Consider the following 13,886-nt stretch of genomic DNA (forward strand, 5'->3'; position numbering starts at 1 on the left):
CCCACTGAGCAAGGCCAGGGATCAAACCCACGTCCTTATGGACGCTATTTGGGTTCGTCACCATTGAGCCACGACAGGAACTCCAAAGCCAGAGAACAATGAAAACATATTTTTAGAATAGATTCTTGTAATAGAATTATGGGCCAAAGGGCACACACATTTTTATTACTAGATTTTATTTTTATGAAATTTAAAATGTTTAAGAATAGTTCAATGAACTCCCCTCTCTTAGACTCACCAGTTGTTAGTATTTTGCTATCTTTATCACTTCATATGTGGAACTATATGTAAGTCATGATTCTAAATAGTTCAGGGTGTGTTTCCTAAGGCTAAGATTGTACATTGATCAAAATTCAGGAAATTTAACAAGCCCATGTTCCAATTTGACTGTATCTTCCACTGATGTTCCTTGTAGCAATTTCTTTTTTTTTTGATTCAGGACCCAATCCAAGTCACCTATTCTATAAATGACCTTGTCTTTTTAGTCTTCTTTAACATGGACTATTTCCTCAGACTGTCCTTCCTGATAGTGACATTACTGGAGAGCACTAGACATCTGAATTGTTATAGACGGTCCCTCAGTTTGGCTTTCTCTGATGGTTTCCTAATAATTACACTCAGGTTATGTCTACGGAAGGAGAACTACATGTGTGATAGTGTGTTCTCAGTACTTTGAATCAGAAAATACATGCCAGTTTGTCCTTTTAATGGGAATGGCACACACATCTTTAAGGCTCCTTTTTTTTCTTTTAGGCTGGCCCCTCAGTATATGGAATTTCCTAAGCCAGGCATGAAATCCAAGCCTGAGCTAGGCTTCTTTCTCTCATCTAGTTAGTTTTTGCACCATCTCAGAAGGCAGGAAGCTGTGCCGCCTCTGGCATCCTATGTCAGGGCCTCACCTGCAGCACATGGAAGGTCTCAAGCTAAGGGTCAAATCAGAGCTGCAGTGCTGGCCTATGCGACAACCACAGCCACACCAGATCCAAGCTGTATCTGTGACCTACAGTACAGCTCATGGCAACACCAGATCTTTAATCCACTGAGGGAGGCCAGGGATCAAACCTGCATATTCATGGATATTAGTCAGGTTCTTAACTTGCTGAACCACAACTGGAACTCCTTCACTAATTTCTATTACAACTTCCCCTCCCATTTATTTTTACAATGTTCTGCAAATAACGGGCCAGGGAGGTGATAGTGGCCATCTAATACATGCGTAAGCATTTATTAAATCAGTGACTGGATCAGACGTAGCACTACGCAGATCACTGTGCTTTTGGTTTTTGGAAAACAGTGTGCTGAATTTTATAATTTATTATTACTTTCAGACATTAAAAAAAAATAAAAGTACAAAAATAATTCAAATGTCCGTGTATCGTGTACCACCACCCAGAAGTGACAATTAACATTTGTCACACTTGCCTTAAGACTTTATTTTTTTTATTATTATTATTTTTTTAGGGCCGATCCTTCGACATATGGAGGTTCCCAGGCTAGGAGTCTAATCGGACACAGCCACAGCAACGCCAGATGTGAGCCGCATCTTCGACCTACAGCACAGCTCACAGCAACTCCGGATCCTTAACCCACTGAGCAAGGCCAGGGATCAAATCCACAACCTCATGGTTCCCAGTCGGATTTGTTAACCCCTGAGCCATGACAGGAATGCCAAGACTTCCTTTTTAAAATAGTGTTACAGATATAGATACTATCCCCTTTTGTGCAACTTTCCTCTCCCCTGTGTGTAAATGCTCTCACACCTAGTTTCTATAGGATTTTGCTGATTCACTGAGGAACAGGCCAGGTGCTGTCTGATAAGAATGTGGTAAGTTTCACTGAGTGAAGTGTAGGAATGAAAAAGCTATTACGAGTATGTGCAAAGATTAACTAGTTGGTAGTTTTCAAAATCCAATTTCTTCCTATACTAGCTTAGGTCTTTTACTAAAACAGCTTTTCAAATAAATTTCAAAAACCCAACTCCCAGATAAGCCAGATACTTATGGCTTCATCCAGCTGCAGGCCTAAATTCCCGTCTCATGAAATGGTTTGTGTGCCTCTCCTCTTACCTGCTCCCAAGCCAAGGCCTCAGTCTGTGGTTTACCAGGTTGAGTCAGCAGAGTAGATATGCCGACGCTTCAGTTTGTTTGTTGCAGAGTGCACACAGGGAGAGAAACCGGAGGAGGATGGAAATCATGTCTTTGAATGTTGAGGAATTAATTTTAGAAAGAAAAAAATGAAAGGTAGCAGAAAGTAGTGAAAGTCTACCTTAGGTGCTTGCATTTTTTACCCCTTTCAGCCAATTTTCCACACCTCAGAGAATGATTTCAAACCTCAATGGCCTCTTGCCACTCCCTAATTTATAACCTCCAGTGGCTCGAGTGTGCTGACCTGGCCCTGCCTACCTGTCTGACCCCATCATTCCTTTTCCCTCTCTCACCAGCTCAAAGCTTTTTTTTTTTTTTTTTTTTTTTTGTCTTTTCTAGGGCCGCTCCCGTGGCATATGGAGGTTCTCAGGCTAGGGGTTGAATCAGAGCTGTAGCCACCGGCCTACACCAGAGCCACAGCAACGTGGGATCCAAGCCTCCTCTGGGACCTACACCACAGCTCACGGCAATGCCAGATCCTTAACCCACTGAGCGAGGCCAGGGATCAAACCCGCAACCTCATGGTTCTTACTCAGATTCGTCAACCACTGCGCCACCATGGGAATTCCTTTACTGGTATCTTTTCAAGCTTTTTGCCTGAGCAGATCTTTTCCTGCCCTTGTTCCTTGGTTTGTTTTTCATTCTTTAGGTCTCAACTTCAAATATCCCCTCCATGGAGAGAGCTTTCCATCAACACCCTTTCACCTTAATTCTCTACTCCTGTTCCTTATTTGTTTACTTCAGGACATGCCACAATTTTAAACTATTTTGGTTTTTTCATTTTTATGTTTTTGTAGAGTACAGGTGTCATGTCATGGTTTTTGCTGGCATCCAGCACGGTGCTGGGCACATACATAGTAGGCGTCCAATAAGTAACTGATGAATGACAATAAATAAAACAAGTGGAATCTAGAGTTCAGATCTTACACCATCAGGCTGCAGTCTAGGACTGTGTCACTCTCAAGATCTGTTGGAAAACACACACGCAACAGTAGAAAGAAGTGAACTGCTTGTGATTTAAGTCAAATAATTTCTGTAAAAGAACTATGTTATTTTACACTATTTGGTGAAAAGACTATCCCTTTCTCCATTGAATTGTCTCTGTCAGAAATCAATTGAGATTAGCGATGAGATCCTGCTGTGTAGTGCTGGGAACTATGTCTAGTCACTTATAATGGAGCATGCTAATGTGAGAAAATAGAATGTGTACATGTATGTGTAATTGGGTCACCTTGCTGTACAGTAGGGAAAAAAATTGTTATTAGGGAAATAACAATAAAAAAATAAAAATAAATTTTAAAGAAAAAGAAAAAGGAATCAATTGACTATTCTGTTTGGTTTTTTGTTTTTGTTTTTTTAGGGCCACACTTGCAGCATATGTAAGTTCCCAAGCTAGGGATCAAACTGCAGCTACAGCTGCCAGCCCACACCACAGCCACGCCAGATCCAAGCCACATCTATGATCTACACCGAAGCTCATGGTAATGGCAACACCGGATCCTTAACCCCCTGAGGCCAGTGATTGAACCCTTGTCCTCATTGATACTAGTTGGGTTCGTTACCACTGAGCAACAGGAACTCACTCAGTTGACCATTCTGGACTTTGTATTCTATTCCACTGGCCTATATTCTGTCCCTTTGGTACACATTAAAAAAATGAAAAAAAGGGGGAACAAAGCAAACCTTAAAACAGAAAGCAATATGAAAGAAATTTACCTAACGTAGCAAATTGGTAACCTAACTACACAGATTTACTGTGGTTTTTGAAATTTACATACAATTAACTGCATAGACCTACCATTAGATGACTTCTGATACCTGTGTAACTAGCACACTATATCCTCAATCTAGAAAGTAAGTTCTTTTCTAATTGATCCCATACTCTCAGTTAACAGTGCTGACTTCTATAAACTTTTTTTTTTTTTTCTTTTTAGGGCTACAGGTGTGGCATATGGAAGTTCCCAGCCTAGGGATTGAATCAGAGCTACAGCTGCCGGCCCACATCACAGCCACAGCAATACAGGGTGGGAACCATGTCTACAACCTACACCAGAGCTCTCTGCAACACTGCATCCTCAACCTGCTAAACAGCACCAGAGTTGGAACCCATATCTTCATGGATATTAGTCGGGTTCGTCTCCCCTGAGCCACAACAGGAACGCCTATAACCATTATTTTTTATTAAATTTGCCTGTTCCTGAAATTCACATAGATTGAATCACACAGATGTTCATTTTTGTGTTTCACTTCTTTCACTCAACACAATTCTCTTGAGATTAATCCATATTGTCACATTTATCAGTGATTCATTTTGGTTTTATTGCTGAGAAATTTCCATTGTATATAATTTTTTTTTTTTTTTAGAAAGTAGATTTGGGGGGGGTTGTGTCCATGCCATGTGTAAGTTCTGGGGCCAGGGATCAAACCCATGCCACAGCAGCAACAACACTAGATCCCCAACTCCCTAAGCCATCTGGGAACTCCAAAGTCAACTTATTTTTATTTTTATTTTTTTTTGTATTTTAGGACCGCACCCTCGGCCTATGAAGGTTTCCAAGCTAGGGGTCAAATCGGAGTTACAGCAATGCCAGATCTGAGCTGTGTCTGCGACCTATAGCACAGCTCACAGCAATGCCGGATCCTTAACCCTATGCATGAAGCCAGGGATCGAACCTGCAGCCTCACGGTTCCTAGTCAGATTTGTTTCTGCTGCTCCATCAAAGGAACTCCAAATGTTTTTATTGCTTTTTTTTTAGGTCCGAACCTGCGGCATACGAATTCCCAGGCTAGGGGTCGAATCAGGACTACAGCTGCTGGCATACACCACAGCCACAGCAACGCAGGATCAGAGCCACGTCTGCAACTTACACCACAGCTCATGGCAACGCCAGATCTTTAACTCACTGAGCTACGCCAGGGATTAAAACCACAACCTCATGGTTACTACTGGGATTTGTTTCTGTTGCACTGCAATGGGAACTCCTTAAGTTTTTAAATTTAAGCCTATGACACTGTTAAAAAATGTAAAAACCAAACGCAATCCTGGTTTATTCTTTTTAGTTTTTGTCTTTTTGCCTTTTCTAGGGCCGCTTCTGCGGCATGTGGAGGTTGCCAGGCTAGAGGTCGAATAGCAGCTGTAGCCGCTGGCCTACTCCAGAGCCACAGCAACGCCAGATCCTTAACATACTGAGCGAGGCCAGGGATCGAACCCGCAACATCATGGTTCCTAGCCGGATTCGTTAACCACTGAGCCACGAGGGGAGCGCCTTGAAAGCATCTTCATCGCCCCAAAAAGAAACCCTGGACCCCGCTAGCAGTCACTTCCCATCAGGGTTTTAGCCTTTCAGCTCCTCCTCCCAGGTAGTGTCACGTGCGCACGACCCCGTGGCTCCCCAAGAACACAGCTGAGACACCGTACTGCCCCTCATTTGGCTGCGGGGGCGGGGAGGAGGTGGTGGGGAATGGTGTGGCGAGCGCAGGGCAGTGAGGGATAGGGGGAAACCCAAAGATCAGTGCAGAGACGCTCCTTCTCTGCGGTGCCCTGTTGCCCCACCCTCAAGGCCCAGCTTCCCCAGCGCCGCAACTACCCACGCCGCCGCCAGAGTCAACCTTTTTCCCAGCTGTCGACAGCCGGCTAGCGTCCGGAACCACAGAGCGGTGGTCAGGTCAGGAGAGAGTGGCTCTTCCGAGTCACGTTTGCGCAAAGAAACCTCCAAGTCTCAGTGGTCAGTACTTCCTTTCTGGAGTGCGGATCCGCCCCCTTGCGGCGCGCCCAGCGCCCCGCCCTGACGCTAGCGGTGACGGAAGCACGCTGGGTGACGTCACCCGCCAACATGGCGGCGGCGGTAGATTAGGGCTGTGGGTCGGAGCCGCCGCCTCCACCACCGCCGAGGGTTTCTGTCGCGAGCAGCCGCTGCCACCGCCGCGTCTTTCACCTTTTCTGGGGCAGGGGCCTGGGCCAGGTGAGGGAGTGGGGATTGTGGGCAAGCCGAGTCCGGCCCTCTTCCAGCTCCGTCCGGGGCGTCCCGAGGCTGTCGCGGGTGAGGGTGAGCGTGGGGGGCTGAGGTGCGAGGCCGTCCGAGGTGGTGGCTCGGTCTCGCTGACCCGCTGCCCAGCAGACTTTTCTTGGCTCGTCAGCGGTTGGGGTGGGCCTCGGGCGGGAGGGTGCGTGCACAGGGTTCGCGGCCTGGCTCCCCGCTAGCTGGCCAGGCAGTTGCTTCTCCATGTTCCCAGTTCCCCTCCCGGCGGATCCAACGCCACTGTCTCTGTTATTTTTATTATTTCGTTTGTTTCTTTCCCCCCACTCTTGGAGGCGGAACGGGTCACACTAGGTCGTTTCTTCTGTTGGTTTTTCTCCCCACATCCGAAGGAGACCCCACGTTTCTTTCCTTCGTGCCCGCCTGTGACGGAAAACTCCCGGACTTTTCTGAGCGGAGGCTTTAACCCGGCGGGAGATGGGGCTTCTGGCCCGCGGTGCTCCGGCTCTCCTCCCTGCACGAGTGCGCGTTTACTGCGAGCCAGCTCCCTTTTTCTATGTACAAGTTTTAAACTAAAGGAACAGTCTCCCCCTTCTTTTTCTCTGTGGTGTGGAGCAAAACAAGTCTTTCTGGAAGCAGTCAGTGCCATTTCGCTGGGAGGGTTGGTCTAAACCAGAATGTTGATCTCTGCCCTGACTTGTTGTGTGACCTTGGATGAGTTGCCACACCCTTCTAGTACCTTCTTTTCTTAATTTCCCAGAAAATTAAAATATTTGTGTAGGTAGTGAACTGTTTATACTAGATATATTCCATTGGATAAATAATTATACACCGCATATTGAAAATATTTAAACTTTTATGAAATATTCTTTGTTTAATGATAGGTCGTTAGGGACTTTGAAAATCCTTCTACTCTGGTTGGTCAGGTACTATTCTCAGTATTTTTTTTTTTTCCACATGATTAAATTTCTTATGAAGGTCTGTACTCCAGTAGTTGAATTCAATTGAAGGACGCTTAAAATTCAGTCCAATTAGTTTTGTAGAGAAGAGGTGCTCCTTAGCACATGTCAATTGATGTTTACCACATGTCTTAATACTCTTAAGGTTTTAAAACAAGTGATTTGCAATGGTAATAGTTAAGAATGTTTCTCTTGTAAAATATCTTAGACGTACAAAAGTTTTGACCGCCGTCTTGCTTATCATCATTTTTTTTTTTCAACATGATTTTAATTTTTTTTTGGCTGCACCTGAGGCATTCAGAAGTTCCCTCGTTAGAGCTTCCCAGGTCAGGGAATGAACCTTCCAGGCAGTTGAGATCTACACTACAGCTGCAGCAAAGCAGGATCCTTAACCCACTGCACCAGAGGGTAACTTCCAAGAGTTCTTAATATTTAGAGTTTATACATTACAGAGTTGAAGAGAGGGGGCTGTTTTCAGAGTAGCTGATTTTTTTTTTTTTTTTTTTTTGTAACAGCTTTACTGAGAGACAGTCTTGCACACATCCACATATGTAGTCACAGGGTGTGCAACTATCACAGCAATGTTCATCATCCTCAAAAGAAACCTGGTAGCCACATTTACTAGTCGTTCTTTTTATTTTTATGGCTGGACCCTGGCATATGAAGTTCCTAGGTCTGGGATTGACTCTGAGCCACAGCTGTGGCATACCCCCTCAGCTGCAGCAATGCTGGATCCTTTTAACTCACTGCACTGGGCTGGGGATCAAATCTGCTTCTCCACAGTGACCTCAGCTGCTGCAGTTCTTATCCCATTGAGTCACAGGGGGATCTCCAGCATTTTTATTCCCACGATGCCCCGCCCAGGCATCCACACTTTGTGTCTCTACAGATCTGCCAATTCTGGATATTTCATGTAAACAGAAGTATACACTATGTGGTCTTTTGTGACTGTCTTCTTTTACTTCCTTGTTGTAGTAGGTATTGACATTTCATTCCTTTTTATGGCCATGTCATATTGCATAGTGTAAGTACACTACATTTTTTTTTAAAGTCTTCATTTGATGGGCAATTATTTCCACTCTTTGGTTGTATGTAATGCTGCTTTGACCATTTGTGTTATAGCACATTTTTTGTGAAGACATTGTGTTTTCATTTCTCTGTTGCATATACTTAGGAGTGGAGTGGAGTAAATGACATATGTCTCCCTTTTATACAAGCTTTCTACGCATATATGGGAAGCTTAATTGACTTATTGTGAAAGTCAGAGTATGTGTTTTTGAGGAGAATGAGAGTGAGATGTTCTGTAAGTACGTTATCTTGCAGTGCCAACTGCTAAGTAGAAACGTTTTTGAACGGCTTTTTTTTTTTTTTTTTTTTAAGGGCCACACCCAAGGTATATGGAAGTTCCCAGGCTAGGGGTAGAATTGGAGCTGCAGCTAGCTGCTGGCCTACGCCACAGCTGCATGGGATCCAAGCTGCATTTGTGACCCACACCACAGCTCAGGGCAATACTGGATCCTTAACCCACTGACCAAGGCCAGGTATTGAACCCGAAACCTCATGGTTCCTAGTCAGATTTGTTAACCACTGAGCCATGATGGGAACTCCTCTGCCAAGTTTTGTTTTTAATTTTTTTAATTTTTATTTTTTTCATTTTATTTCTCTGCTGAGTTTTAAAATGACAGCCTTGTTCAGTGGTATTTCTCAGGTAGACCTGGTGAACTTTATGCAGTTTCACAATTTTCAGAGAAAATCCTAGAATTATGTAAAAGCTAATAAGGTATGGATTGAAAAAATAAAGTTATTGGACTTACTGTTAAATTGTGGAACTTTATTTTTTTTTATTTTTATTTTTTGCTTTTTTAGGGCCGCACCAGCGGCATATGGAGGTTCCCAGGCTAGGGGTCGAATCCGAGCTGCAGCTGCTGGCCTATACCATAGCCATAGCCACGCCATATCTGAGCCATGTCTGCGACCTACACCACAGCTCAGGGCAACGCTGGATCCCACTGAGCAAGGCCAGGGACCAATCCGCAACCTCATGGTTCCTAGTCGGATTGGTTTTTGTTGCACCACAAGGGGAGCTCCAAAATTGTGGAACTTTAAAAAAAAATTTTTTTTCCTCAAACCACCAATGGGTCTGGAGACCAGAATATGAGAATCTGGGGACTTTGTTAATGTTTAAAACTCGAGTTTTCATTTGTGACCGAATTATCTGTGGATTTTCACTTTTCTCTTTATAAGCTACAATTATTAATCTGCTCAGATCCCGTATTACTAGAGTATTTAACAATCTTGTTTCATTACAATGCTAGTGGAAGAAAGTGGTCAAAAAACAAAGCTTCCTGGAATAATTGAATTATAACATGTTAAATTATAATGTGTTCCTGTTATGGTTCTATGGGGTTAAGGAATACAATATAGATATGATAGTCTTAAGTATTTCTGAGGTAGGTACTAGAAGTTGCTGGCTTTGTTTTTTTGTTTGTTTTTTGCTTTTTTGCTTTTTTTGGCTGCCAAAAAAAGCAAACCACTTATTGTAAGATTGTGAATATTACATTTGTTATTGAAGGATCATGGGTGTTTTGGAGATGCCACCAAATGTATAAACACAGGATTAAGTTACCCTCAGCTTCCTCAGGCTGTCCATCTGGCTGACACTTCATGTAACTTGAGAACAAACTGAAGGTGTAAGGCAGAAAAAGAAACAGTGGGGTAACACAACTATGTTCAGTATATTATTAGAACTATGCAAAAAATAGGAGTTTTTATATCTAAGAACATTCTTGTGTTTAATCACTTCTTGATGCCAAGAATGCTTATACCTAATTTGAATTTTGAAGAGTTCTAGATAAAATTGAAAGAGTAAAAATAACTATGTCCTTCTCATCACTTTATTTTTTTGTTTATTTTTCTTTCTTGCGCACTTTTTTTTTTTTTTTCCTGCACCCGAGGCTTGTGGAAGTTCCCGGGCCTGGAGCTGCTGCAGTGACAACACCAGATCCTTAATCAGCTGTACCAGAAGGGAACTCCCTCTTCCTGTTATTATTAGTGTTGTGTTTTCATCTCTGCATTCTTCTCACCCAGCATGTTGCCTGGCTTGCAGTAATTTTGCGTTGAATGAATGTAGTTAAGGGCTAAGAGTTTGAAGTGAAAGAGGATATACTCAGCCAAGTGGCTGCACAGTTAACTAGCTGTATGATTTGGGGCAAAACAATTCTTGCTTTTTCTCCATCAATAAAGTTGAGACTGTTTCCTTTTCCTTCTGATATGGAGGATTATTGTGATAATAAGTGGAAAAGTGCTTCAGAAATAGAGTTCCCTGCTGTCCTATCAGTTAAGGATCCAGCATGTCACTGCTGTGACTCAGGTTTGATCCCTGGCCTGGGAACTTCCTTTATTTCCTTCACTTTTTTTTTTTTTTTTTTGCCTGGCAAAAAAGGAAAAGAATAAGTAGAGGTCTCCTGCAGCTGTATTTTATTTATGACATTGTTTAGAAGTGCAAGAACCTGTTGTGCTATATGCTGATTAGTCACTCCAGAATGTGGCAGAGGAAATGGATGTCCTTTTTTCCCAGAATACCCTGTAGTAGTGCTATGGAGTTTACATTTGGCATGTACTCAGTGCCTTTGAGAAATTGTAATTTAATACAAATACACTAGATTTATAATAGAATTTCTTTTTTTGTTTGTTTTTTGTCTTTTTTTTTTTTTTTTTTTTTTCTTGCCATTTCTTGGGTCGCTCCTGCAGCATATGGAGGTTCCCAGGCTAGGGGTCTAATCGGAGCTGTAGCTGCCGGCCTACACCAGGGCCACAGCAACGCAGATCTGAGCCGCGTCTGTGACCTACACCACAGCTCATTGCAACTCGGGATCCTTAACCCACTGCGCAAGGCCAGGGATCAAACCCACAAACTCATGGTTCCTGGTCGGATTCGTTAACCACTGCGCCACAACGGGAACTCCAGAATTTCTTTTTACTTATTTATATTCACACTATAGTTGATGTACAGTATATGTTACAGGTAGACAATATAGTGATTCACAGTTTTTAGAAGTTATATTTCATTTGAAGTTGTAAAATATGAACTATATTCCCTGTGTGGCAGACATGCAGTAGTGGTTCTGAGGTCTACCTGCCCATCACCTACACATAAGCCTGAACAAAATTTACAGCTGGAAGCTCAAGCAAAGTTAGAAGAGTTGGATGGATATTTTATCCTGTGGGTCTGTTATGTTTATGACTGGAATGTCGGAGACACATTAAAAGCCTAAAGACTGTACGCTAAAATGGTTGAAGTGTGTATGATTATCATTTCCATTAGTTTGACTCAAAAAATGATTGAGTATTGGAGTTCCCATTGAGGTGCAGTGCTTAACAAATTCAACTAGGAACCATGAGGTTCCAGGTTCGATCCCTGGCCTCACCCAGTGGGTTGGGGTTCTGGCATTGCTGTGAGGTGTGGTATAGGTGCAGACTTGGCTCGGATCCTATATTGCTGTGGTGTAGGCTGGCAGCTACAGCTCCGATTCGACCCCTAGCCTGGGAACCTCCATATGTTGGGGGAGCAGCTCTAGAAAAGGCAAAAAGACAACAACAGGAGTTCCCATCGTGGCGCAGTGGTTAACGAATCCGACTAGGAACCATGAGGTTGCGGGTTCGGTCCCTGCCCTTGCTCAGTGGGTTAACGATCCGGCGTTGCCGTGAGCTGTGGTGTAGGTTGCAGATGCGGCTCGGATCCCGCGTTGCTGTGGCTCTGGCGTAGGCCGGTGGCTACAGCTCCGTTTCAACCCCTAGCCTGGGAACCTCCATATGCCGCAGGAGCGGCCCAAGAAATAGCAACAACAGCAAAAGACAAAAGACAAAAAGACAAAAAAAAAAAAAGACAACAACAAAAAAAGAATCATTCATCACAAAACAAACCAAATGGAGTTCCCTGGTGGCTCAGCAGGCTAAGGGTCTGATGTCACTGCTATGGCTCTGCTTACTGCTGTGGTGTGAGTTCGATCCCTTGCCCAGGAATTTCCATATGCCTTGGGCGTGGTCAAAAAAAAGGATCATTCACCAAGTATATGGACTTATGGATACTAACAAGTGTACTATAGCTGAGGACTTTATTGTGAATAAGATACTGAGTAGAAATACGGAGAATTATGAAATCCAAAATTAAGATTGCACTTAAGCAGTTGGATTTGTAAGAAAATATGAAGAATACTAGGTTAAAGATCCAATTTAGGAGTTCCTGTCGTGGCTCAGTGGAAATGAATCTGACTGGCATCCGTGAGGACACAGGTTTGATCCCTGGCCTTGCTCAGTGGTTTAGGGATCTGGTGTTGTCGCAAGCTGTGGTGTAGGTCACAGAAGGGGCTCATATCCTCATTGCTGTGGCTGTGGGGTAGGCCAGCAGCTACAGCGCCAGTTTGACCTGTGGCCTGGGAACCTCCATGTGCCATGGGTGCAACCCTAAAAAGAAAAAAAAATCCAATTTAGAAAATCACTTTTTTTTTTTTTGCTAGCCAATGAATATTTGTTTCACATACTGTATATGTATGTATGGAGAATACAGCAGTGAGTAAGACAAACAGGGTCCTTGGGCTCTAGGGACATTGTCTCTAATTTCCCTCTTGAATTTCTCCCTTTTTTTTATTATAGTTGATTTACAGTGTGCCAATTTCTGCTGTACAGCAAAGTGACCCATTCATAAATTAATATATACACACTGTCCCTTATCTTCCATCATGGTCTGTCCCAAGAGACTGGATATACTTCCCTGTGCTATACTGCAGGATCTCATTGCTTATCTGTTAAATGTAATAGTTTGTATCTAGTAACCCCAAACTCCCCATTCACCCAACTCCCTTCCCCTTGGCAACCGCAAGTCTGCTATCTATGTCTGTGAGTCTGTTTCTGTTTTGTAGATAAGTTAATTTGTGCCACATTTAAAAAATTTATTTATTTTTGCTTTTTAGTGCCAAACCTGCAGCATATGGAGGTTCCCAGGCTAGGAGTCAAATCTGAGCTGCAGCTGCCTGCCTATGCACAGCCACAGACATGTCGAGACGTGTCTGCGACCTACTCCACAGCTCACAGCAACACCAGATCCTTAACTCACTGAGCAAGGCCAGGGATCAAACCTGTGTCCTCATGAATTCTAGTCGGATTCATTTCCACTGAGCCACAAGGGGAACTCCTTATTTTTTAATTTTTATTTTTTTAGGACCACGCCTGTGCCATATGGAAGTTCCCAGGCTAGGGGTAGAATTGGAGCTGCAGCTGCTGGCTTATGCCACAGCCATAGCAATGCGGGATCCAAGCCACGTCTATGACCTATACTGCAGCTCCCAGCAATGCCGGATTCTTAACCCATTGAATGGGGCCAGGGATTGAACCCACATCCTCATGGATACTAGTTGGGTTTGTTAACTGAACTACAATGGTAACTCCCTGATTTACTTTTTTCTTTCAGAGAGACTTGCCTGTACCCTGTTTTGGGTTTCCCCTTCCCTCTCATGGATACCTCCCATTCTTTATTGTTCTCTCTTGTTTATAGACTTGGTTGAAAACTGCTGAAGGCAGGTGATTTATCCTAAGTCTTTGCACCTAAGGCCTGTAGAGTACTGTGTATCTTGAGTGTGTATTGAACACAAGAAATATCAGAAGGCATTGTCTATTTCAGTAGATGTAATTACTAGGTCTGTATGTGGACTTTGTAGAATTAGAAGACTTTCTAAACTATAGATTTAGTCTAGTAATCATCATGAAGTGGGTTATAATTGTTGGAGACCTGCCTTAGAAATTAAAGAAGT

The 13,886-nt window shown here is 43.3% G+C and overlaps 2 protein-coding genes across 4 annotated transcripts in view; both read left to right on the top strand.

Annotated features, from left to right (window-relative positions):
- Nucleotides 1-1,212: 1,212 nt before the first annotated feature.
- Nucleotides 1,213-12,560, top strand: LOC146403466 (uncharacterized). The gene is made up of 3 exons (XM_084957821.1): nt 1,213-1,216; nt 5,639-8,774; nt 12,396-12,560. The coding sequence occupies exons 1-2, from the start codon at nt 1,213-1,215 to the stop codon at nt 6,343-6,345; spliced, it is 711 nt and encodes a 236-aa protein (XP_084813947.1). The 3' UTR covers nt 6,346-8,774; nt 12,396-12,560.
- The window catches only part of BCL2L13 (BCL2 like 13), a 63,844-nt gene continuing 55,910 nt past the window's right edge, over nt 5,953-13,886 (top strand). For all 3 annotated transcript variants that reach the window (NM_001434927.1, NM_001434925.1, NM_001434926.1), the window contains 1 exon segment: nt 5,953-6,106. The gene's annotated coding sequence lies outside the window, so the exon portion shown is untranslated.

The sequence above is a fragment of the Sus scrofa genome, chromosome 5, assembly GCF_054392235.1.
Source record: "Sus scrofa isolate SSC_HxYL_T2T_F1_AM1 chromosome 5, Sscrofa_HxYL_maternal_Yorkshire_Landrace_v2.0, whole genome shotgun sequence".
NCBI classification, from domain to species: Eukaryota; Metazoa; Chordata; class Mammalia; order Artiodactyla; family Suidae; genus Sus; species Sus scrofa.